This window comes from Neomonachus schauinslandi, chromosome 5 (genome assembly GCF_002201575.2).
Source record: "Neomonachus schauinslandi chromosome 5, ASM220157v2, whole genome shotgun sequence".
Lineage (NCBI taxonomy): Eukaryota > Metazoa > Chordata > Mammalia > Carnivora > Phocidae > Neomonachus > Neomonachus schauinslandi.
The window spans coordinates 4,262,898-4,286,263 of record NC_058407.1 but is presented as its reverse complement, the minus strand read 5'-3'; the positions used below and the strand labels follow the sequence as shown (position 1 = coordinate 4,286,263).

General features: G+C 44.1%; 1 protein-coding gene across 1 annotated transcript in view; it reads left to right on the top strand.

Moving 5' to 3' along the window:
* ATXN10 (ataxin 10) overlaps positions 1-23,366 on the top strand; it is a 163,116-nt gene that overhangs the window by 67,341 nt on the left and 72,409 nt on the right. The window contains exons 8-9 of the mRNA XM_021687462.1: positions 1,310-1,418; positions 3,318-3,487. Of these exons, the coding sequence (XP_021543137.1) occupies positions 1,310-1,418; positions 3,318-3,487 (279 nt within the window). The remainder of the gene's footprint in view (positions 1-1,309; positions 1,419-3,317; positions 3,488-23,366) is intronic.

Below are 23,366 nucleotides of genomic sequence, written 5' to 3'. Positions count from 1 at the left end.
TGGGGCACCTGAGTGGTGCAGTCAGTTGAGCATCCAACTCTTTTTTTTTTTAAAGATTTTTTATTTATTTATTTGAGAGAGAGAGAATGAGAGAGAGAGCACATGAGAGGGGGGAGGGTCAGAGGGAGAAGCAGACTCCCTGCCGAGCAGGGAGCCCGATGCGGGACTCGATCCAGGGACTCCGGGATCATGACCTGAGCCGAAGGCAGTCGCCTAACCAACTGAGCCACCCAGGCGCCCAAGCATCCAACTCTTGATTTCGGCTCAAGTCATGACTCTGGGTCATGGGATCAAGCCCTGTGTCGGGCTCTGCACTCAGTGCAGAGTTTGCTTGGGATTCTCTCTCTCTCTCCTTCTAAATAAGTAAACAAACAAATGAATGAATGAATAATAAAAATTTTTTAAAAAGTAAATGTTGTTTCTTGTGGTTTCTTTTGAGATTTCAGAATGGTAGATTAGAATATTACCTTTAAATCTCCTAACTGAAGAACATGTTTAGTAAGTACATGTTTAGAATTAGCAAAAAGAAGTAGTTTATTTTTCTTTTGAAGAATGTTCTCTTTATGACCTAAATTTATAGCATCTACCGCATTTTGCCAAATAATGTGCACTTTAAAAATGAGGGCCAAAATCTGTACAAAATTGGATTTTACCATTTTATTCAGATTACCTAATACCATATAGTTGGTAGCTGGTGGTTTTTTGTTCATTTGGTCCATTGATAATCAATTCTTGAGTAGTTATGTGAACTAACATTTCCAAATAATGTTATCTTTTCCAGCCTTGCAAGATACTGCATAAAGGTTTATATTTACTGAGAAATAATGCATGTTCTTGCAGCCAGAGTTCTTTCAGCCACAGTATTTTACAGGATTCCTGTGGACAAGAAATTTATGTATTTCATGGGATAGTTGTATCTTTAAAGTAGAACTTGCTTGCTGGGAATGCTTTAAAAAGAAAGTATTTGCATAAATGTTATGTACGTAGCTAGTAATTTTGAACATTTATTCCACTGTTGGAAGGTATTTTTGCTTGAATAAGAACTTTTCTGACTCTTCGCTCCAAGAAGACACATAATGACACATAATCTCGCGTTCTTGATGGCAGATGTTGCTGTTAGTGAAAATGATTGTTCACATACAGATTTAATATCTGTTTCGTTCTTGGTCGTTTTGTTTTCTCTCTTTAGATGCTGCCTTTACCAGCACCAACTCTTTAATATTTTTCGTAGTATTCCATTCTCTTACCATTATTTATAACAGTTGCAAATTATTTAGCTTGACTTGAAAGTCATGTTTTCTTTTTTTAGGAGGCATTGGCCACAGTTCGGCTTCTTGATGTCTTGTGTGAAATGACCGCTAATACTGATCTGCTCAGCTATCTGCAGGTTTTTCCTGGCTTGCTGGAAAGAGTGATTGGTGAGTGAATTATCCCACATGCTATTATTTGTAATTAAGGAATCTTTGGCTTGTCACGCTGAAGTGTAAGTCCAAACACAGATCCTTAATTTTCATTGTATTGCTCTATTTTTGAGATTTTTTTTTAATATTTTTTTTTCTTGGGAAGAATCACTGTGTTTTTGTACCAGCTCTGGCTTCTGCCATTGACCTGCTGTTTCACTCCGGCTGCCTGACCAGTAGATGAGAGTACTACTGCCTGTTAAGCAGAGTGTACCTCATGGATGTGTCCTTAGTAGCGTTGTGGCCACGTGGTGGGAGGTTTGTGATGATGGGGGCGGTTTGGTGATGGGGGTAGTTTCAGCAATGATGATGGGGATTTTTATATTTGTTTTCCAAATTTGTTAAGTATATTTTTCCCTATTACTTTTATAGGGCACAAAGAATAGTGCCTTACACGTAGTGATTATGTCTTTGATTCTTAACCATCGGTTGGAATACCATCCTTGCTAAAAAGTTATTTGCAAAATAATTCAAGTAGAACCTGTTCCTTGTGGTTAGCCATACTTAGGGTGTTGTTATTCACTGTTTGCTATTTTTTTCCTTTAAAAAAGGATTATACTTACTGTGGAGATGCATATGCTAAGAAAGATGAATTTGTATCGAGGTGGGTAGATGAGTCAGCAATGAGCTATAGAAGATGTTTAGAATCTCATGTGAGTGTTTTATTTTGAGTGCAGTGCTTTTAGTGGTAATTAAAATAACCACAAACCTAGGAAACAGAATCTTTTTAGAAAAACGTGTGTGTTTGGATCCAGGGCAGACATGGGTTGTCATCCCAACTCTGCCAAATTACTGACTTCTCTGAGCTTGATTTCTTCATTATAAAATTGAGAAAGTGATACTTGCTTTTTTTTTTTTTTTAAGATTTTATTTATTTATTTGTGAGAGAGCACGCAAGCAGGGGGAGTGGCAGGCAGAGGGAGAAGCAGACTCCCCGCTGAACAAGGAGCCCGATGTAGGACTTGATCCCAGGACTCTGGGATCATGACCTGAGCCGAAGGCAGACGCTTAACCACTGAGCCACCCAGGCGCCCCGATACTTGCCTTTAATAGGTTTGTTAAGGGTATTAAATGGGATAACGTGGAAACACTTAAGTACAGCTTCTGGAAGATGATCTATTTTCATATGCTGTCTAGAGGCATTTCATAGAGCATAATAATTTTTCCTCTTTTGAATATAGCCAGACTAGATTTATGGAGAGTACATGTTGCCTTCCGATTACCTGGACAGTGAGAAAAAAAAATCAACCTACTTCTTGGTTTTTGTCATATGGCTCATTACAGAATAAGTATTGATTGTATTTTAGATGTAGCTGACTGTAGTTGTCACATGAGTTCCTTCATAAAGAATTTGGGATTGGAAACCTCTTTATAAGAAAGATTGCAGAAGGCGCCTGAGTGGCTCAGTCCGTTAGGTGTCCGGCTCTTGGTTTCGGCTCAGGTCATGATCTCCCGGCTAGGGGATCGAGCTCCCGTGTCAGGCTCTGTGGCTCAGTGGGAAGTCTGCTTCCCCTCTGCCCCTCCCCTCGTTCACACACATGCATGCGCATACACATACTCTTCCTCTCAAATAAATAAATAAATCTTAAAAAAAAAAAAAGATGGCAGAAAATTTTTAGCTAACTTTTCTTTGTGGATAAATAGAAAGTCCAGGTTGGGATAATCATTATGGCTTATCTCCCCAAAACCAGAGTTGTGAAAAAATTTCAAGCAAAAGAAGAGTTTTCTAATCATTAAAGGTACTTTACCTTTATTTTATTTTAGTCCATTAATGTAAGTTAGATTTGTATATGGAAAGTCAGTACAAAATACCAAAAATTTTCTTAGGGTAAATAAAACTTACTGTTTTCGCTGTAGACCTTTTACGACTGATTCATGTAGCTGGCAATGACACCACAAACATCTTCAGTAGCGGTGGCTGCATAAGAGCAGAGGGCGACATCTCAAATATGGCTGAGGGCTTTAAGTCTCATCTCATTCGTCTGATCGGAAATCTGTGTTACAAGAATAAAGACAACCAAGACAAGGTAAGATTGTTTCTCAGCATGTTTCATACATATATGGCTTCATTTAGAATATGATATTTAGAATTTAGAATATATACAGTTCTTGGAATGATAGTTTGAGTGTTTAGAAGGTAGCGTGAAATAATACGTGTGTGCGCATATTCCCACAGATACGCGTCCTAGGTCACGTTTGTTTTTATCAGGATTTGTATTTTTGTAATTTTGCATTGTATTTGTCCTTAATGTGTTTGAGCCAGTCTCCTTTCTCATAAATTGTCAATGCTTGTCTAAGCCAGTGCATATCTTATATCATGTAGAGAACAATCAACAAAAACAGGTATTTGAAGTGCCTAGAAATTTTCAAACATATGATAGACATTTAATAAATAGTTATTATGGACCATTATCTTAATAAAAAACAAAGAGAACTTTAATCTTGACCTACATTTATGGATGATAGCATCATAAGCATTTCTTCTGTTTTGAAATTGATACAGTATTTAAGTATTAAATCTTTAGAAACTCAATAGACTGCCATTGGAAACCTCTTTTGTGCTGAATAGCTTAGAGGTCACTATATTGATAACATGAGAAGGTGATAAAAAAGATGGCAGAATTGGACCACATGCTTAACATCGAACTAGCCTGCCTATATTTTCCTAGAGTTTTTCTTTGGGTGGCATTTGTTTTGCTTCATCAGATATCAGATATATATGTGGCAGATTCTATTTTTCCAAGATGGCTGCAGAAACATGCCTGCAGTATGACTTTGCCATTCTCCCATCAAGGATTAGCATTTGTTTCTCCATTTTCAGTCTGGATGACGAAAAATCTCTGTGACTGCTTTGAATAATCACATGTGGTGGGAGTGATCTTGTATCATTTCTGATAGAGCCCTTGACTGATCTGGCAGATTCCATTTTTAGCCTCATCAAAGCTGGTTAACCATGTCAGATGTGCAGATCCCCTGAGATCACTATGCCGTGATTTGCTCAGTCTGCATGGAGAGAAGCCCTGGAGGGTGAGATGTAATGAAGAGAGAGAGAGAGAGATGCGTCAGGGAATACCAAGGCAGCAGACATGTGGGCAGGAGACCATCTTGGAAGTTTTCTAGGTAGTTGCGTGCTTCCTTAGTTCCAAGCTCGGTTTCCTAGTTGCACAGCTGATGCCACGTGAATGAGGGACAGCCTGCCTGACAGAGCCCTTTCTGAATTTGTGACCCACAAGATTATGAGGAATAATCCAAAATTGGGGAAAAAATAAGTGGTGTGGGTTCTGCTTCTGTTAATGGTCCTGTAAGCTGCTGTAGGACTGAACCTCCTGCAAATAATAATTACAAACTCTGGGCAAAAGACAGCCATGTGAAAATAATCAAATTTGACACAAACAGGCAATTTTGGAATTGAATTGCCCCTTGGAAGAAGGGAGCGGCGCAGCGTGTGCTCTGTAGGACACTTAAAACTCTAAAAGAAAATCTGCACTCCTTTCATCTTAAAGATTAAATGGACAGTTTGGAGGAAGCACAGCCACTGGAAAGTGAAGGAGGGACTCCTGAGAAGGAGAAAGCAAGCCCCAAATTCTGTGTATCAGCAGTCTGAATCCATGCGATGCCTGAATCACACATGTAGGGCAGGATCCAAGCAGCTAAGCTACAGATAAAAGAATTGTACTGAGTTTTGAGCTGCCACACCAGATTTGACAGTGTAACTCCAACCAAGATAATTGCCTGCTAAAATAAAAATATCAACATTCTTTAGAAGAATATAATAGAATCCAGAGTTTCCATAGCATAGTATTCTCAATGTCCAGGATAGAATTCAAGCTTACTTTAAGCACAAGAAAATATGACCCATTCTCCAAGAGAAAAAAGATAATCAGCAGAGACTACAATGACACAGATGTTGGGTTTAGCAGACAAAGATTTGAAAGCAACTCTAACTATGCCCAAGGATGTAAAGGAAAATATGCTTCTAATGAATGAAAAGATAGCAGAGAAATAGACACCAAAAAGAGAACCAAATGGAACATCTAGAATTGAAAAATATAGTATCCAAAATAAAATTTAAAAATTTTACTGAATGAGCTTGACAACTTAAGAGATGACAGAGTAAAGAGTCAGTGAGCTTGGAGATAGGACAGTAGGAATCATCCAGTTGGAAGAGCAGAGAAAAGATCGAAAATAAAATGATCATCTTTAGATGGCTAAGTTTTGGAGGAATAGTATGTTGTGTAGCATTTGATAGTTAGCATACTTTCTACAGGACATGGCCCAGAACCAAATGCCAGATAACTTGCTCTCATGTGTATACCATTTCGACTCCTCCTCATTTTCAAACAGGTGTGAGTGGAAGACTACTAATCCCCTCCCCACGCTGGAAAATTACTGGACCGATTTTTGTAAGAGAAAGTTGATAGAGAATAAAACACACTTTGCCTTTTTAATGACCAAGACTGCCTTTCTTGAGGAGCACAAAAGAGGTGGTTTTTCTTGTGTTTAACTATTCTTTTGTTGCTAATTTGGATTGGCCTCTTATAGGAACAAAATGTAGTAACCCTTAAAAGCCTTATGAAATAACTCACCGAAGTCAGGATCAGATTGCACCATAAGTAAATATGGAGCGTGCCCAGGTGCTGCTGTGGAGAGGTCACTGGGGCTCACAGGAAGTCGGGCTGTGTTTCTTCACGTGTGCAATTGCTAATAGCACTGCTGATTTCTGAGCAAACATTCTCGAAGGTATGAAGAAGTTCATTCTTTGAGTATAAGAATGCCTCTGTTTCTCCTGCTTTCTTACCTATGCCAACAAAATGCCTTCCCTGAAAGCATGACTTCTGGGATCTGTTTCTCCTTCCGAAGAATCTGCCACAACGTCACAGTCTTACTCTGCATGTTTCTGGATTCTTGTCGCCAAATCCTGATTCTAGCTGGGTGTGACAGACCTTGACCTTGCCCATTGTTGCCTCAAAGAATAGAGGTCACGTGCTCTAAAGATGACTTTAGTTACGATTTTATTTTTTTATTTTTATTTTTTTAAAGATTATTTATTTATTTATTTATTCATGAGAGACAGAGAGAGAGAGAGAGAGGTAGAGGGAGAAGCAGGCTCCCAAGGAGCAGGGAGCCCGATGTGGGACTCGATCCCAGGACCCTGGGATCATGACCTGAGCCGAAGGCAGACGCTTAACCATCTGAGCCACCCAGGTGCCTTAGTTACGATTTTAGAGAAATGGATGATAATGTAGCAGGTCTTTTTCACCAGGCTGTTAATTCTCATTATGTTGTCCAGATGACTATCCCACTTCTACCCAAATTTGGGCCCAAAGGGAAATTTGGCTTTCTCTGCTCTGAGACTGAAGATTTGAGTTAGGGGGATTTTGTATCCTCTAACGGGATTTAGTTCCTCCTTCACCTGGAAGGAGGGTCTGATGACCTGTTTCGTGTTTACTGTGTCACAGGGTTGTGCATAGTGACTTAACATGTATTCTCAACTTGGATCTTTGTATCCACCCTGGGAAGCAGGTTCTGCTGACCACATTTAGGAGAGGCTGTCAGGTGGTTGAGTTGCATTGTCCAGAGTAGAATTTAGATTTGTCTGACTGAGCTCCTGGGCCTGTGCTCTCTTCCCTGGACCACGGTGCCTCATTTAGGAGCTTTCCAGGGCTTTGGAGGAAGAGGAAGTCAATAGACTTCCTGATGGACTTCCCACCGAAGATGCTAGAGGCTTGTGTATCCATTTCTGCGAGGCTAGCCAGGCCCCTTCTGCCCACTCTGGGTTCGAGTCTGGCACTCCTGGGTACTCACATCTCTGTCTCTGACTCATCCATTCATCACATGTGCATGTTCCCAGCTCTGGGGGTCTGTTGATGGAGAAGACAGACCGGTATCTCTTCCTGTGAAGCTTTCACTCTAGGAGCACCTAGGGACTATCCTTGCTTCTTTGAACTAGGATCCCAAGATGATTGACTAATGATTGTCCTAGATCTTTGTGCACTACCAGTTGCTCTGAGGTTTGATCAGAAGCCATTTCAGCCCAACTGGGTCTCTGTGCTTGCCTGTGTCCCTTCAGTCATTGCATCGAACGTGGTGCCCACCTACTGGATGGCGCCCCTTACAGTTGGGTGGCCCTTTCCCTGTTACAAAGGTCTTTTCATCCGCGTTAGTTTGTTGGAGCCTTAGGACACCTCTGTGGAAAAGGCTGAAAAGCCATCATCATTTTCTTTTTTTTATTTATTTTTTATTTTTATTTATTTGACAGAGAGAGAGAGAAGGAATACAAGCAGAGGGAGAGGGAGAGGGAGAAGCAGGCTTCCCGCAGAGCAGGGAGCCCGATGCGGGGCTCGATCCCAGGACACTGGGATCATGACCTGAGCTGAAGGCAGATGCTTAACAACACCAGGCGCCACCCAGGCGCCCCCATCATCATTTTCTAAATGAGGAGACCAGCGCTCAGAGAGACTGTGATTTAGTTCCATTAGCGTTTATTCAATGGGAACCACTGAGCTGCCTGCCTGGGGGAGACAGAGTCACCATAGTAGGCCTGTCAGAGAGGAGCAGGTGTGGTCCTCTGGGCAGGCTGCGCCAGCAGCAGCCCCCTCTAAGCAGGGACGGGGCCTGGACTGCACCATCGTGATAGGAAGGGCGATAACCCCCTTTTGCGTTTGTGTCTTTGGGCTGTATTTAAGGGAGTCAGATGTGTCTGGCCTCAAATGAAAAATCTGCCTCGGGAAATTATTTCCCCAGTCCTCCCGTGGATCTTGAACTCTTAAGTCTGCGCACGTGATGAGTCGTAGTGTTTCCTGGATTGTAAAGGAGTCGCTGGACTTCCCTTTCCCAGGTCGTAGTAGGGAGCTGTTCCCAAACACTTGGTGACTTCTATTCTTACCTTGTTTTTTGTGCTCGACAAAACATAGTATTTCCTTGCTACTCCGTACTGATTAGTTTACTTTTAAACCTTTGTGGACCTGAAATGAAGATTCTGTTTTGGTTTCTATTGTAAGAAGCACATGGGTATTAATGCTGTAAATACGAAAAAAGCATTCTTTGGCTTCCTCTTTGTTAGCATAAGGAATGCATGGTGTGCTTTTTTTCTTCCCTGTTCTTCTTTCCTTCGCTATTGTCAGAAATGCTTTAAGTGAATTCTTGATGAGACGAAAACCAAAACATGGTTGCTGTTTTTTTCCGTAAAAGCTGATTGCATTTTTTTTTCAAAGTGGATAGGTAAATGAACTAGTTTGTCTACCTTCATCCCCCTGCCCCCCAAGAAATTCTATTGACTAATAAGTTGGGCCATCCACAGTTTGGATTATTCAGTCCATTCTGCCAAAAGTTTTGTGGAAATGCTGCTCAGTTTCTTCTTTTCCTTCTCCTCCCTGATAGAAAAGATTCCCAGCATTCACACATACGTTTGCTCCCATGTGTTCAAACATATGCACATAGCAAGCCTTCATTACAGCCGTGACTTCATTTTAAAAATAAGTCTATAGTGTACAGAAAAGTTGAGCATGAGAAGACCAGAAACTGGCCAATTCTGAATTCCAGCTCAGAATTACCTATTATGAAGGTAGGTTTCATTTATATACATGAAAAATCTCTGATATATTTTTCATTAAAATGTTTTGCCCATTATCCCCGACATCTAAATTGTGCCTCCCACGTAGTAGGCATTCGGTAAATTTTTCTTGCTTGAGAATTTATTTTTAAAATATTTGTCCAGTGTCCATTACATACTGAGCACAGTTTTAGGTTCTGGAAATATAAAGCAAGTAAGACATGATTCTTGTCTTCAAGGAGTGTATATTTTACTATAAAATTTCCTTACTGGGGCGCCTGGGTGGCTCAGTCGTTAAGCGTCTGCCTTTGGCTCAGGTCATGATCCCAGGGTCCTGGGATTGAGCCCCACATAGGGCTCCCTGCTCCGCGGGAAGCCTGCTTCTCCCTCTCCCACTCCCCCTGCTTGTGTTCCCTTTCTTGCTGTGTCTCTCTGTCAAATAAATAAATAAAATCTTTAAAAAATAATAATAATAAAATTTCCTTACTATATTTGCAGACAGACATGTAGTAGAAAGAAAATAACTTCCCAAATGAAAAGCAATGTTCCTCTAAATTTTGGGTTCTGTAATTATTTTTGAAAGTCTTTTTTATGTTTACAATATATTTGAATATGCTCTAACTTACTGTAATTTGTCTCATTTTTATTTGACTTACCCATATCTATATTTTAGACTATAAGAACGTTTACCTAGTGTAAAACTTGCAAGGAGTTAGACGGTATGTTTTTAATCCCAAATAGGCTTTGTAGATCTGAGTATATTTTTTTCATTAACTGTGAATAAAGTTTCAACTAAATTTACAATTGTTAAGTATTCATAACATGATCATTTTTTAGCTCCTTTTTTTGGGAGGGGGATGGATGCCCTCAGGTTTTCACATCTAGATGTGAGGGGTCAAGAGCGGGCTAACTATTAAACCCTTTTTTTTAATGATTCTATTTGACGTGTTCTCAAGTAGTGTATCTGCCCATAAAATCATGAAGCTTTAATGATCGATTGCTGTTTCCTCATCATTTTATTCAGGTGGTTGCTCTGCGTGAGGGTTTGTACTTGTTTCTCCTGCGCCCGTGTACTGGCTGAGTCGTCAGCTCCCTGGGTAATTGATGGTTGTGCAGAGAAATGAATGCATGGCCAGGGTGGGATTTCCTTTGCACTGCTGTAAAGCGGGCCCTAGGCTCTCTGTTCTCACGCAAGACCAGTGTCTGCACGCTTGGCCCGTGCTAGCTAGTGCTGTGTGCACTTGCCAGCCTGCCCGTGTCCTTTACCCGGGTGACCTTAGCTTGGCCTTTGGTACTCAAGGTCAGAAGGTGCCTTCTCTGCAGAACCTTCTCAGATCACCGCAGAAGGCCCACACTCTCCTCTCTAGCCTGTACCTGCTACTCTTTTTTTTTTTTTTTTAAGATTTTTTATTTATTTATTTGACAGAGAGAGACACAGTGAGAGCAGGATCACAAGCAGGGGGAGAGGGAGAGAGAGAAACAGGCTTCCCGTGGAGCGGGCAGCCCGATGCGGGGCTCGATCCCAGGACCCCGGGATCATGACTTGAGCCGAAGGCAGACGCCTAACGACTGAGCCACCCAGGCGCCCCTGTACCTGCTACTCTTAATGCCCGGCTTTATCCTTGACTTGTAAATACAGTACTGGCTTTGGGTTCCAGCACGTTTCCGGATATGTGTGTTGTTACAGCTCCGGTGTAATACACACATATAAAGTGACCCCTGGCAAATCATGCTCAGTTTGATTTGGGCGTCACTCACTTTACCTTAGCCAGCCCAGTTCGTAGTCCTCCCCCCCCCCCCACTCCATCCGTCTCCCCCCGCGCCGACCAGGGGTTCCTTGCTTCTCCCTTGATGATTAGTCTTTCATGAGTCTGCTCTTCCTGGTTGATAATGGCGTAATCTGCACTCTCTGCCAGGGACATATTTTTCCCCTTTTACAGGAATCTAACATAGTGTACCTCAATGCCTGACTACTTGGGGAATTCCAGGGAGGCTGCTGAAAACATCCTGGCAGTGGGCTCGCCCATCAACGGCTCCTCGGTCTTTGTGCTGTTTGTCACATTCAGCTCCACAAATATGGGTGATGCGCATACAGGAAGCTTCGAGTAGTACAGGGAACCCAGACGGGGCCTCGTGGTTAGATACCCCAGGTCTGCCTCGTGGTTTTACCGGCTCAGCTGTGTGAGCTTGGGCAGATGATTTCACCTCTCCGAGTCTCAGCTCCTGCGTGTATAAAATGGAGACTGACACCTGCTGGTGGGGCTGGCAGGAGGAAGTGTGATCACGTATGTGACGTGTCTGATGGCGTGTGTGTGGCCTCTCAACCTCCGTTCTGGGCAGCTTTGGTTCACGCCAGTGTCTCCCAGCGTGTGTATTGAAGTAGAAGTTTGTAGACAGCATTTCGCAGGTATTTACAAATTACAAAGTAATCCTCACGTTCTGTACTCTGTGTTCATCACCTTTCTTAATAGACGGGACTTTTTGGAGGAAGTAAAGTGAAGCAAACATGAGAACTTTCTTCGGGACCAGAATCCTTTTTTTCCTTGTCAGTTTGACCACGCATGCTCTCTGCATTGAATTTGTCTTTTGTTACTGTCTTGTAAAGAGCCCAAGTGTTTTCTGTGTGGATCCCTGAATCCGTTCTAGCTCACTTCTGAGAGCGTGTTAAGGAACTTTCAAATGACGGGCCTGTGGCCTGTCTCGGTGAGCCTCTGTGTTTTCCTCGGTTAGAAACAAGTTGCACAGAATCCCAGTTTATTGATTTGAAGATTGAATGTATAGGCAAGATCTGGCTTGCTTAGAATTCCTCTTCTTTGTAATGTAATCCCAGTTCAAGAAATATGTCAAAATTCATAAATCAAGCTGTCACCATTAGTTTCCTGAACCTACAGTTCCTGTTACAGTAGGTGAAATTAACATTCCTATCTAGAGGACACATATGGCTCAGCTTGGTGCAGCTGTAAATTTTTTCTTTTTAAAGACCCAAAACCCCTTTTTGTGTCTCATCATAGAGTGATCAGCTTGTTCTTTTGCAGAAAAGAGGTAAATTATTTAAAAGGAAGAACCACAGTAAATATGTAAATAAAAGGTAATGATCTGCTGTTCTCTGTTATTTGACTCTTGCGCACAAACTAGGCCCTGGGCCCCTGCGGATGATGCCACCGCCACCTCTCAGTTCCTCACTGGGCTGTGAGCTCTTTGAAGGCAGCATGCACCCGGTGTAACCCCTGGTGTGCGGCGTCATGGACGTGTACCCCGTTTTACTGGCTAATCAAAGCCCGGAGGAGCTAAGTTCCTTGCTTGGAGTGATAGCAACCAGAATTCCCAGTCCAGGACCAGACTCTCAAGACTGGGATGCCAGTGTTTCTGCACTCCGCAGAGGGGGACATCTCTTAATTTCTTGAGGTCTGTCATTTGGGATCTTTGGCCAGCTCTGTGTGAATCCTTAGAGTCAGCACCTTTTGTCGAGCAGCGCAGGAGGGCGCTAGTGGCAGAGTCCTTTGGGACAGTGCTCACGTTTCGTGGTTCTTGTGAACTGTCTTTGACCTCTGAAGTGCTCCCTGGAGGTTAGTGTAGAGAACTGCGTTTCTGGGATGTGCGTATTCTGAGAAGCACCGTTTACCCATAGCCTCCATACCAAAAGGGAAGATATTGGGCAAGTATTTGTCCGTGGTGACTCAGCACTTTATGAAAGCCTGGAATCCAGTTTTCTCAACTGCCACTCCATTTTCTTTACTGTGCCCTGTGATCAGTTTCTAGACAACAGGGATTTTAAACGGATTTGTGTTTAACAGTAAAAACAATTATTTCATAGTATCCATAACAAGAACTATCTGAGACTTTAGGTGAAGGAAAACCAGCCACATATACTGAGAGAAGTATCTCGTTCCTTGATGGAAAAGTGGGATATTATAAAGCTGTTGTCTTTAAACTCATTTATCTGTTTATTGCTAGAGCAGTAAAATCCCACTGAAGGGAAAAAACCCAAGATTTTGACAAAAAAAACATGAAACTAATTGGGGAATTGTCTTAGCAATATTAAAATCTACTTTACAGCTAAAATAGTCAACAGTATATGGAGTGTATATATTAGTGGAAGAGAACATGTGCTTTTGGAAGCAGACCCCTGAGAAGTGAGAAGTTGGCCTGTGACAAGGGGAGCCCACCAACCAGAGAGGAGGCAGAGCTTGTTTTATCAGTGAACCGGGAGTAATTGGTTAACTGTGAAAGAAACTGAGCTCCCCCCAGAATCAAGTTGTGTCAACGAAGGAATAAAATGCTACAGCTAGAATCGTGAGAATCTGGAATAGCAGTTCGTCGGTTTTTCAGAATAACCAAGGATATTTTATGGAGTAGAGGTAATGAAGATTGGTTATGAAGATTATCACAGATTTGACTATTCCTAAGTGTGGAACTCAGCCTTGAACCAGCTTGTACCTGGGTTCTGCCAGACAGTAGGAGGCTGACCTCGAACTAATTATGTATCCTCTCTGTGACTCAGTTTACTCAACCAAAAATGGAGTCCTCATAGGACTCAGGGCAAAGGGGGGGTTCTGAGGGGTAAATTAGATGATCCACTTGAGACACATGCTAAGCTTTTAGTCACCGTCAGCTCTATTTATACTTACGCTTATTTCAGTATTATTATAATAGGAACAACTACTTTTCCATCAATTGGAAATGTTTAAGTAAATTATAGTAATATGATACGCATCCAATAAAAATCATGTTTTCAGAGAGCATCTGTTCTCTTGATAGCACTCAGGATGACGTGGTCAGCAGGACTAAAGGAACAGGACAACACGGGACTGTATGTAACAAGCCCTACTTTCATGTGCGTCTACGTCGTACGTGGATTTAAGGTGCACAAATGCACACGCATGCGACAGAGTGACCCTGAATGAATGTACTACATTGGCAGCTCCTCTCTCTGGGTGGTAAATTAATGACGGGTTTCTGTTTCCTGTATACTTTTTGTAGTCTTGACAGTGAATGTGAATTACTTTAGTAATAGCAAGAAAGCGCTGTTAAAAAAGGAAAGGGGCGCATGGCCAGAGGTCCTGGTAAGACAAGAATCTCCGTAGTTCATTAGTAACTGACGTTTTTCTTTCTTCTGCGTGCCTCGTGGGACAACATCGCAGCCCCTCCTTGGCCAAGGTCCCGGGGTTTTAACAGTTACAGTTTCAGTTACATTTTTAATTGAAAGATTTTAATAAGTAAAACGTTGGCATAAGATCTGGATAATATTGCTAACAAATAATTAATAGCCTGGTTGGAGTCGGTAGGTGGTGTGTGAGAGAGAGGGAGGGAGAGAAGAAAATATAAAGAAGAAAATATTCTTCCAATGTGCTGCACATTTTTTCCCCTCATCAAAGGAATGGGAATTTGAATTTACCCTGTGTCGTCAGGTGGTGCGGTTCATGAGGTACATGAGCCTCTGCCGAGTGTCTATGCTTTCTATTACGTATCCCAACCTAGGGAACTCTGAGTGCTCCTTGACGTTGTGAAATTTCTTTATATCTCCCCAGGCTTTGTTTCTTTGGTTCAATGAGAAAAGTGCTCTTATTTCAAATAGTGGAGAGTTCTCTCATTTTTTAGAAGAATAAAGTGGTGCTGTCTGTCACACATCTGAAACAGTTTTGATCTTTAGCATATTTCGTTTTTTTTTTTCTTTCTTTTTTTTCCCCCCTGGCAGCAACTGAAAATTAAAAGGATCAAAGCCATGTCCCTATAATGGGCTTGTTTCCATCAGGGCTTGAAGGCACAGTCGAACTGCTTCCCCTAGCCTCTTAAAAGCCTATTGCTTATCTTGTTCTGATAGAATTTAATTTCATACCCATTACATTCAAATGGACCAAGAATGATATTTAGTCTCAAGCTGTGGATTTTAGTTTGAATTTAGATCTGCTGCTTTGTTGAACTGAAGAGTAAAGTCAGGAGTAATTTTGAGTCCAAGTATGAAGGAATATGCTATTTGGCGTAGTGGCAAGAGCTTTTAGTTCAGCTCAACAAATATGTATCTGCCATATGCTGTGTATCAGCCAGGACTCTAGACATGGGGAATGCAGAAACGGATTTGGCCTCGTGCTTCCTCCCAGGGAATGCACAGTGTAAAGGGGGAGACAGGTGTAAAAACGGATCGTTCCAACAGAGTGGTGTGTGTAATTCAGAGTGGTAGTAGAAGTGTTGTAAATGCTTGGTGGAAATGGCTCGCCTTGGAGCTTCCAGAAGAGCCTCAAGGAGCAGGGCGGCGGGTGGAGGGAAAGGTTGGCCTTATGAGCGGGTGTGAGGATCCCCCTGCTGCATGCTGGCCTTGACTGGACCTGAGGGTGGGAGGCGGGGTGCAGAGGGGACAGGGCAGGCGATGGGGCTTTGTGTGCCTGACCGATGGGCTCTGAACTCCACTGTCCTGGTAAATTCATTAAAGTATCTTTCATCTCTGAGGATGATCTTGGTTCTCTTTCATAGCCACATGTTCCTTCCTTGCATTCTCTCTGTGTATTTTGTCTTTTGCCATACTTCTGTTCTCTTTCAGACTGTTGTATTATTTCTAGCCCTTGAGGTATGTTTTCTCATTTGTCACCCCCCACCCCAGTTCCTCTCCCCTCTCTCCCTCCCTCCCTCCCTTCTTTCCTCCCTCTCTCTATCTCTCCGTCTCTGTCTCTCCCTCTCTCCTTCACTCTCCCTCCCTCCCTGTGGTTTACTCCCAGGGGTTTTCCTGGTCCCTGGGTTGTAGACTTGTTCTCACAGAACAGTTTGCCTTTGCTTCCATCTCCTATGGCCCTAGAGGGCCCACACATCCTAACTTTTACCAGTTTCCGTATTAATGTTATTTCTTGACTCAGGGTTCTGGTTCATACTAGCAGTGTGAGTGTGGACCCAGCACCTCCATGTTGTAGTGCCCCCCCCCCCCATCTCTGGACAGACCACAAGCCTCCTTAAACTAGTGGACAGAGTTTTCACGAAGTGGCAGCCTCTGGTGGGGGACCTCATTCTACACTGGGGGTTTGCATTCCTTGTCACTGCGCTTTTTGGCTGAAGGCCACTTGTCTGCAACCCCACCATGGTTCTGAAAACCCAGCCTCTAGGGACTTCGTCCTGGTTGGCTGCTGGACACCTTCACTTCTGTCTACCTCTCTGGCTTTTCATTTCTGGCATCTCGGGGGATGCAAAGTCTGTCCAGTGATGGGATGATGCCCAGGAACCCCAAGTCCTGGAGGGTTAGGCACAGAGATGAGTCCTGTCAGCCAAGTAGAGAACTTCTGGGTCCCTGGGAGCAGGTGGGCTCTAGGGTTTACTGTGTGAGCCTTCCCCTGATTGTCTGCTTCCAGCATCTGCATAGTCTTCCCTTCAGCATGAGAACATTTTGATTTGGGGGAAAAGAAAGTTGAAATTTGTTTTTTGACTTCCTAGCAAGGCAGTCTTGTACATGTCACTTCTCAGAGTCTGTTTCTTCATCTATAAAATGAGATATTACCTGCCTTACTCATTATGAGGATTGAATTATTATTGATGGTGGTAACATTGATAACTGCCTTTTATGTGTGTTTCCTGTGTGTCCTGGAGTGGGGCATTCTACAGATCTCTTTCATTTCAATCCATCCAACTCCACAGCCCGTGTTGCACTGTGTCGTTCTGCCTCTCTAGGGTCAGCATGGAGGGAGGGCCCGGCTCACAGCCCGCTAGTCCCTCTCCGTTGATGCTCTTTCTGAAGCTCTTGGAGCAGGGCCTCGGCCTCTCTGAGACACGATCTTGGGCAGGCAGCACCCAGAAATGGGAGCCAAGAGAGGGAGAAGGCTAGGGTCCTTTTCTACCTGTGAGCTGGTCTCTGCCTTCCTTCTGCACAAGGACTGGCTGGCTCTCTTGCCAGGCAGCATTCTTGAGCTCAGGAGTGCTGGGTGTGGGGCCCCAGGAAGGAGAACCCTATGTGGTCCCTTGCTGGTCAGTTTCACCCTCAGAGTGGATAGCCTTCTAGGTTGGCTTCAGGAAGTCTCGAGCCTGCATTGTGCAGAAAACATTTGTGCAGAGCTGCCCTTCCCCTGAGTGAAGAAGGGCCCTGGTTCTCTGTGATCCTCCGTCTTCCCTGTGTGGTTCCGTCATGCTGAACCTTTTGTGTCTTTTAGTTCAGATTTACGATAAAGTGTACATGCACCTTGGAGGGGAAACACTTTTTTTTTTAAGTAGGCTCCACGCACACTGTGGGGCTTGAACTCACAATCCCGAGATCAAGAGTCCGACCCTTAACCGACTGAGCCACCCAGGCGCCCCGGAGGGGAAACACTTGAAAGCCTTATCGGTCTTGTACATATTTGTGTGGTGTGTTACCCTCTTTTCCTGAGTGCAAACTCACTAAGGTGGTTAGGAGAGCCCACGCTTCACTTCTGTGGTCAGTCACTGTGGTCTGTTCTTTGCTTATATTCTTCACGACACTAATACTAGTAACTTGGACACCTGCATTTTCTTTTGGAGAAAAGGCATCAGTTACCTTGGCCACTTACTTCAATTGGGAAAAGAGGATTTTAAGCCTTATTCAAGAGTCTGGAAAAGTAAATTACTTCTAAAATGAGTAATAGCAACCATCACAGTCTTAGAAACACACAGTGTGTGGTGTGGTGCCTGTTGTGTGGAGGCCACCCTCTCAGCCCTTCCATCTAGGAGCGCATCTAGCCTCATGACATTTCCTAGGGTAGGCCGTATTATTACCCCCGCCTTATAAATTTGTGAACAGAGGCCCATCGGGCTTGAGTACCTTGTTCAAGGTCACGCACAGCCAGTCAGCGGTGGGACCGTGTTAAGAATCCAGGCAACCTGGCTCCAGACCGACGCTCCAGACCAGGCCACGCCGCCTCCCAGCCACCTGCTCTCCTCTCCACGTTTGGCCTAGACTCGGTGTTGGCCGTGTCTCTCTGATAGCTGTCCGTTGGGGACATTGTGAGCCTAAAACAGGATTCTTCCCGTTTTCTCTGTATGGTCAGAGCCTTGATTTCAGTGAATGCCTACAGAATACCCAGTATCAATCTTTCAGGTGGAGGAGTAAGTTTTTTGTAAATTAAGTTTAAATAGGTTCTCTTTGCTTATCCAGACAATTTTTAAGTTTTGAAAGACTGACATTTCCAAAAAGATGTCTTTATTAAAGAAAATTTTATCCGCTAATATATGATACACACACACATAGACACGTGTACATAAGCAAAGAGAATATGTGTTGTTTAATCATTTAAAGAAAAATCAAGTATTAGCATTAAAAGAAAGTCGCTAAATAGCCATGGTGAACTTTTTAAAAGGTCTTTGCAGTTTCTGTGTGACGTTTTCTGAGGAGGCCCTTAGGCAGGGGAGACCTTGCTCCCTTCCAAGCCGAGGGGCCAATCTGAAGCTTCCGTGTATGTGGTGGGGAGGTGATTGTCCTTTTCAGGTTGAACTATTTGTATTATTTGTATTATTGTACATCTTATGTTACAAATCCTTCCCCAAGCTGCTCTTAGCTCATGTTACTCTTGGACATTTGAATAATTGCTTTAGCGTGAGACTAATTTCTGGGTATGACTTAGTGACAGTGTTAAATTTACCCACTGGAAAAATCCAACGGGAAACTTGAAGAGGAAGCCCTTTTCCGTGGCAGAGTTGGGGGCATGAGGGCCGGTGGAGTTAACTTTTTCGTCTGCTGAATCCCATGGGGTCGATGCGTGAACATGGAAGAGGAGGGAGCCGGCGTGAGGAACATAACTGAGATGAGAGATACAGTTTCAGATGTTTTCTGAAGCAAATCACGCCCTCCTCCTTTCTGTGGCAAGGAGTGACTTTGGGTCTGCACCTGCAGCTCCAAAACGGACAGCCTGGGGGCTGGGGGCGTGGAGGAGGAGGGCTGGGGAAGTCTGAGCAGGGAGGTGGGTGGCGGGAGTGTTGACAGGAAAAATCCGACTGGCAGGCCTCTGGGAGCAAGAGGGGAGGGCGTGTCTCCTGCCTGCTGGAATTTCAGCCCTGGCAACTTTTGGCTACATCCTCCTCCCTCCCCCAACCATAAACACAACACAACACAACAAAAACATATCCCTGTCTTTCAGTGCAGAGAGGTGCAGTACCAGCTGCTCGGTAAAATGTGGCCACAGGGAGGCGCACCCTCTGGTTCCTCGGGTTCGGGCCCCAGGCCCCAGCGGGAGCCCTCGGAGAGGCCCAGGATCCTGGCCCAGGAATGCCCCGGCTTCTGAAGTGCACCCTGGCCCAGGCTGGGGCCCCGCCCGGAGGGTCATCGGCCCTGGGGTCCCTGAGGAGTGTGGTCCAAAGGGGGAGGAGTGGACGTTTCTCATTCAGCACTTTGAAGGGAGAAAGAAACCGGTCCTTTCTGTATTCTCTGTAAGACAGATTTGTTTCTAATCTTGAGAAATCATTTTTAGCAGTTTTAGAAGAAACCTTAGTACAGCATCAGGAAATATGGAGAGGGTAAAAACCTTTTTTTCCACGTGTGTGTAGGATTCAGGGAGTTTTGAGTATACTAACCTCATAAGTCCTATTGTTTTGGAATTTTAGGTGTTAATCAAAATTATGATTAAAATTCTCAAATTAATTGGTATTTTATTCTCTTTTAAGTGCTACTCTCCTTTTTGCGTAGTTTTTATAACCAGTGCAGCTCGGCTTTATTAGAAAATTAAGCCCTGATGCACTTTTCTCCAAGCAGCCTTAGTCACTTGGGCTATAATGATTAAATTGGCATCTCTTAGACTTTCCTGTGTACACTGTTTATTGATCTTAAATTTGTAAAAGAGAAAACACAAAGTTCAGTTTTGTGGGGAGATGCACACATTCAAACTAAAGTTAATACTTCAGCGTTTGTACGGCAGGGAGTGACGTGGCCCTTTGTCACTGGAACAGTGCCATCAGGAAGGCCCCGTGCAGTGGTTGGGGGCCCCGACGCTGCCGCCACAATCCGGGTCAGCGCCGGTCACCCTGCACTTCCCGGGCTCCTGCCTGACCTTTGGCTCCGAATTGTCCACCCTGCTCACCGCCCTCCGCTGCGAAGTAGGTCTGTGACCTCCCTGGCAGTGTCGTCACGAGAGTTCCCTGAGGCCCCGTGTGCAGGAGCGGGCGGGCGCGGACCGTCAGTGTCTCCACGGGGCACCACAGACCTTCCGGCCGTTTTGGATCCGTGTGAAAGCTCAGCAAATGAAATGACGTATTTGTGGCTTGAGATCTACCCACTTTAGTCTTGGACGTCACTGTTTCTGGGTCAAAACTAGATTCAAATGATTGGTTTTGAAGAACTGAACTGCCCTGTGGACGATCACACCTGATTTCCAGATTGCTTCTGCTGTGTGCCAGGTCACAGCTCTGAGAATTCTTCGTTAGCGCCGTGTTTCATGTGCTGACAATGATCTGGAGATGTTGTTTTAGGTTGCCAGGTGTTAATTTAACACACAAACTGGCCTGTGTGCTTGCGCGTGCATGCATGCCTACACACTCGCGGGAGAGTGCCAGGAGCGGTAATTTAAAGTGAAATTGACAGAGCAGTATGTAATGTTTTATACTTAGGCAAGCTCCTGATGTACAGCTTCATGTGACATCTCGTTTTTTTAAAAGCCCGAGGCATCGGTAATCTTTATAGCAAGAATTCTAGTGCTGTGTTATGCATTCCAGGCTTACCGTCTATTCTGCCCGGTAAATATATGGCTTTTATGGACTTATAAATCATGACAGTAGGATTCATGCATATCCAGAAACGAGGGGATTAAATCTTTACAGAGTTACCAAGATTTAATGTAATTTAGACATTATTCTTGCTTAGAAGTAACATTCTTATCTAAAGGCAGTATATTTCATATCTTTGGAGGGAACTTTAAAAACACATCACCTGAGAAACAAATACTGAGGAAGAGCATACTGTGTGCCAAGCATGATGCTGAGTGCTGGGGAGAGGGATGTGAGAGAGGCGGTCCCAGCCCGTGAGTAACTCAGCACCTAGAGGAAGATGCTAGAAAGGAAAAGTTGTGTTTTTACGATAGAGGTGAGAAGGCGGTGCTGTGTGGTGGGGCACAGAGCAGGGCAGGGCAGAGAATCCCCCATTCTTCATGGGGCTCCGAAGCTTGAAGGAAGGAAGAAAGGCTTCCCGACGGTGTTGATGCGGCGCAAACTTTCAGGATAAGTAGTGTTTAATAATGTTGTCAGCAGGGGCCAGTTTCTCCTAACCGTTCATAAATTCCTCCCTCCCTCCCTCCCTCTCTCTTCTCCTTCACGGGAGCTAAGGAAACCAGGAGGGTGGGTAGAGCAGTTCGTAGTAGCTGGCTTCTCTCTCTAATTTACAGACAACAAAATGCACAGCTATTTCATGAATGGTTTAATGAGTGTCGACAAATGTATACACTTGTGTAACTATCACCCCAATCAAGATGTACAGAACATTTTCATCACCTCCGAAGTTTCTCCCATGTCGAGGCTGGCTTCATGTGGCAGGACAGCATTGTGCAGAGGAGTAATGGCCCTAAGTAAGGAATGAGGAACAGGGCGGAATCTTGGATTGCATTCTTTTCCTATGGTGGAGACAGACTTGTGCTAATCCATCCACATTCCTTTGCTTAGACTCCCCTGGGAGCAGTGGCCCACGTCCTGGCGGTCCTGGCAGATGCCGTGGCCCGGTTCAGGGCCCCCGAAGCAGTACGTCTTTGCCATCTACGGATGACGCTCCTGACCCTCAGCACGTGCTTTTAGCCAGATTTCATGCAGACCAGGTGCCTCTGAGAGTGGATCTTCCTTAACATCGACCTCTGTGTGTATACCCAGCACGGGCGGGGTTTGTTCAAGCATCAGGGATTATTACTCCACATTTGTTCCTTTAGCTCGGCAAGCGTTGACAGCGTATCTGCCTTGTGTCAGCCTCTGTTAAGCTCTGGGGTCCAAAAGCCGAGTCCGATGCAATTCTTCATCTCGAGTAGCTTATGGTCCAGTGGGACACAGACGGTTAAATGGAGAGTTACCCTATAGAAGCGGGTAGTCAGCAGTAACGCTCCTCATCAAGACTTGGGGTATCGGCAGAGCTTCCCGGGAATAACAGGAGTTACCACTTACGTACAGAGTGCTTACTAAGTGCTGGGCACAGTTCTAAGTACTTCGCTCCTTTACTCTTCTTGATGTTATTTTTCCCATTTCGCACTTGAAGACACTGAGGGCCAGAGAAGTTAAGTAATGTGCCCAAGACCACACAGCTCTTAAGTGACATGAGCAAGAAATAAACTTTGTTATTTTAGGCTGCTTGGGTTTCGGGGGGCTGTTTGTCACTGCAGCATAAACTAGCCTATCCCAGCTGGTAAGAACGTCAGTATGGAAGGGATTGGAGAGGAGCCCCCCTCTGCCCCCCTCTCCTCCCACGCAGGGGAGGGGAGGCAGTTGGAAGTTGGCCACGGGCATCTGGAGTGGAGGGAGGCCACAGTGGGGCGTGGAGATAAGATGGGAAACGAATGGAAGACTGGAGAGGAAGCAGACGGGAAAGGCAAGGCTGCAGGGGACGTGGCTCTCAGTGGGCCAGCTGTGAGGAGACGTGAGCTTCTCGTGGCAGCCTTCCAATTGCAAGGACCACCTCGGGAGTTTGAGCTGAGGTGAAGATACCGTGTAGAATATGGCCGTGAGGCTGTAAAGCGCATCCTTGCCGCTCATCACTCTCATGAGCATCGGCAGGCGCCTTGCCCAGCAGGAGGGCTCCGAACCTGTCCAGGGGTGGACAAATGAATGTTCTCAAATATGATTACTCTTTTCCCGTTCAGCTTCTCTGAGCTCTTGTTTAATGCCACGTTTCCTCCTTTTTTACTTCCCTCTAACCTTTATAGGAAGATGAGGAGCTAAAACAATAATCGATATAATTGTAGCATAATAGGTATAAACTCCTTTTAAAAAGAGAAAATTAAATGTTTTGTGCTAGAAAATATCTGTCTTTCCTTTTTTGAAACTTCCAAATTCAGTGAATAGGACATTTTATACAAGCCTTTGCTCTTTATTTTTTTATCATATACTTCTTCCCTGCTTTTGCCTAGTCATTATTAGTAATTACACAAAAATCTGTTTTAAGCTTACACTCCAGGGAATGGCAGAAGTTGGTTGCTTGTCTAAATGGTCTCTAATTAAAGTTGAAAAAAAAATCAGGTCGTCGTGGAGATATTTTTCAAATGTTGGCTAAAACAGAAGAGGCTGGGTTATGAGCAATGAGGTTGCAACTGTTTGTACTTAAGTGGATTGAAGTATAATTTGTTTTTTTTTTTTTAAAAACTACATCTGTCTGGGATGTTGTAGGTGCGGTCCTGATTTTTAGCTGGTGAATGGACTAGGTAAGTCTGTGCCTTCTGACTCCCAGGTTTTTCTGATTTTTTTTTTTTTTT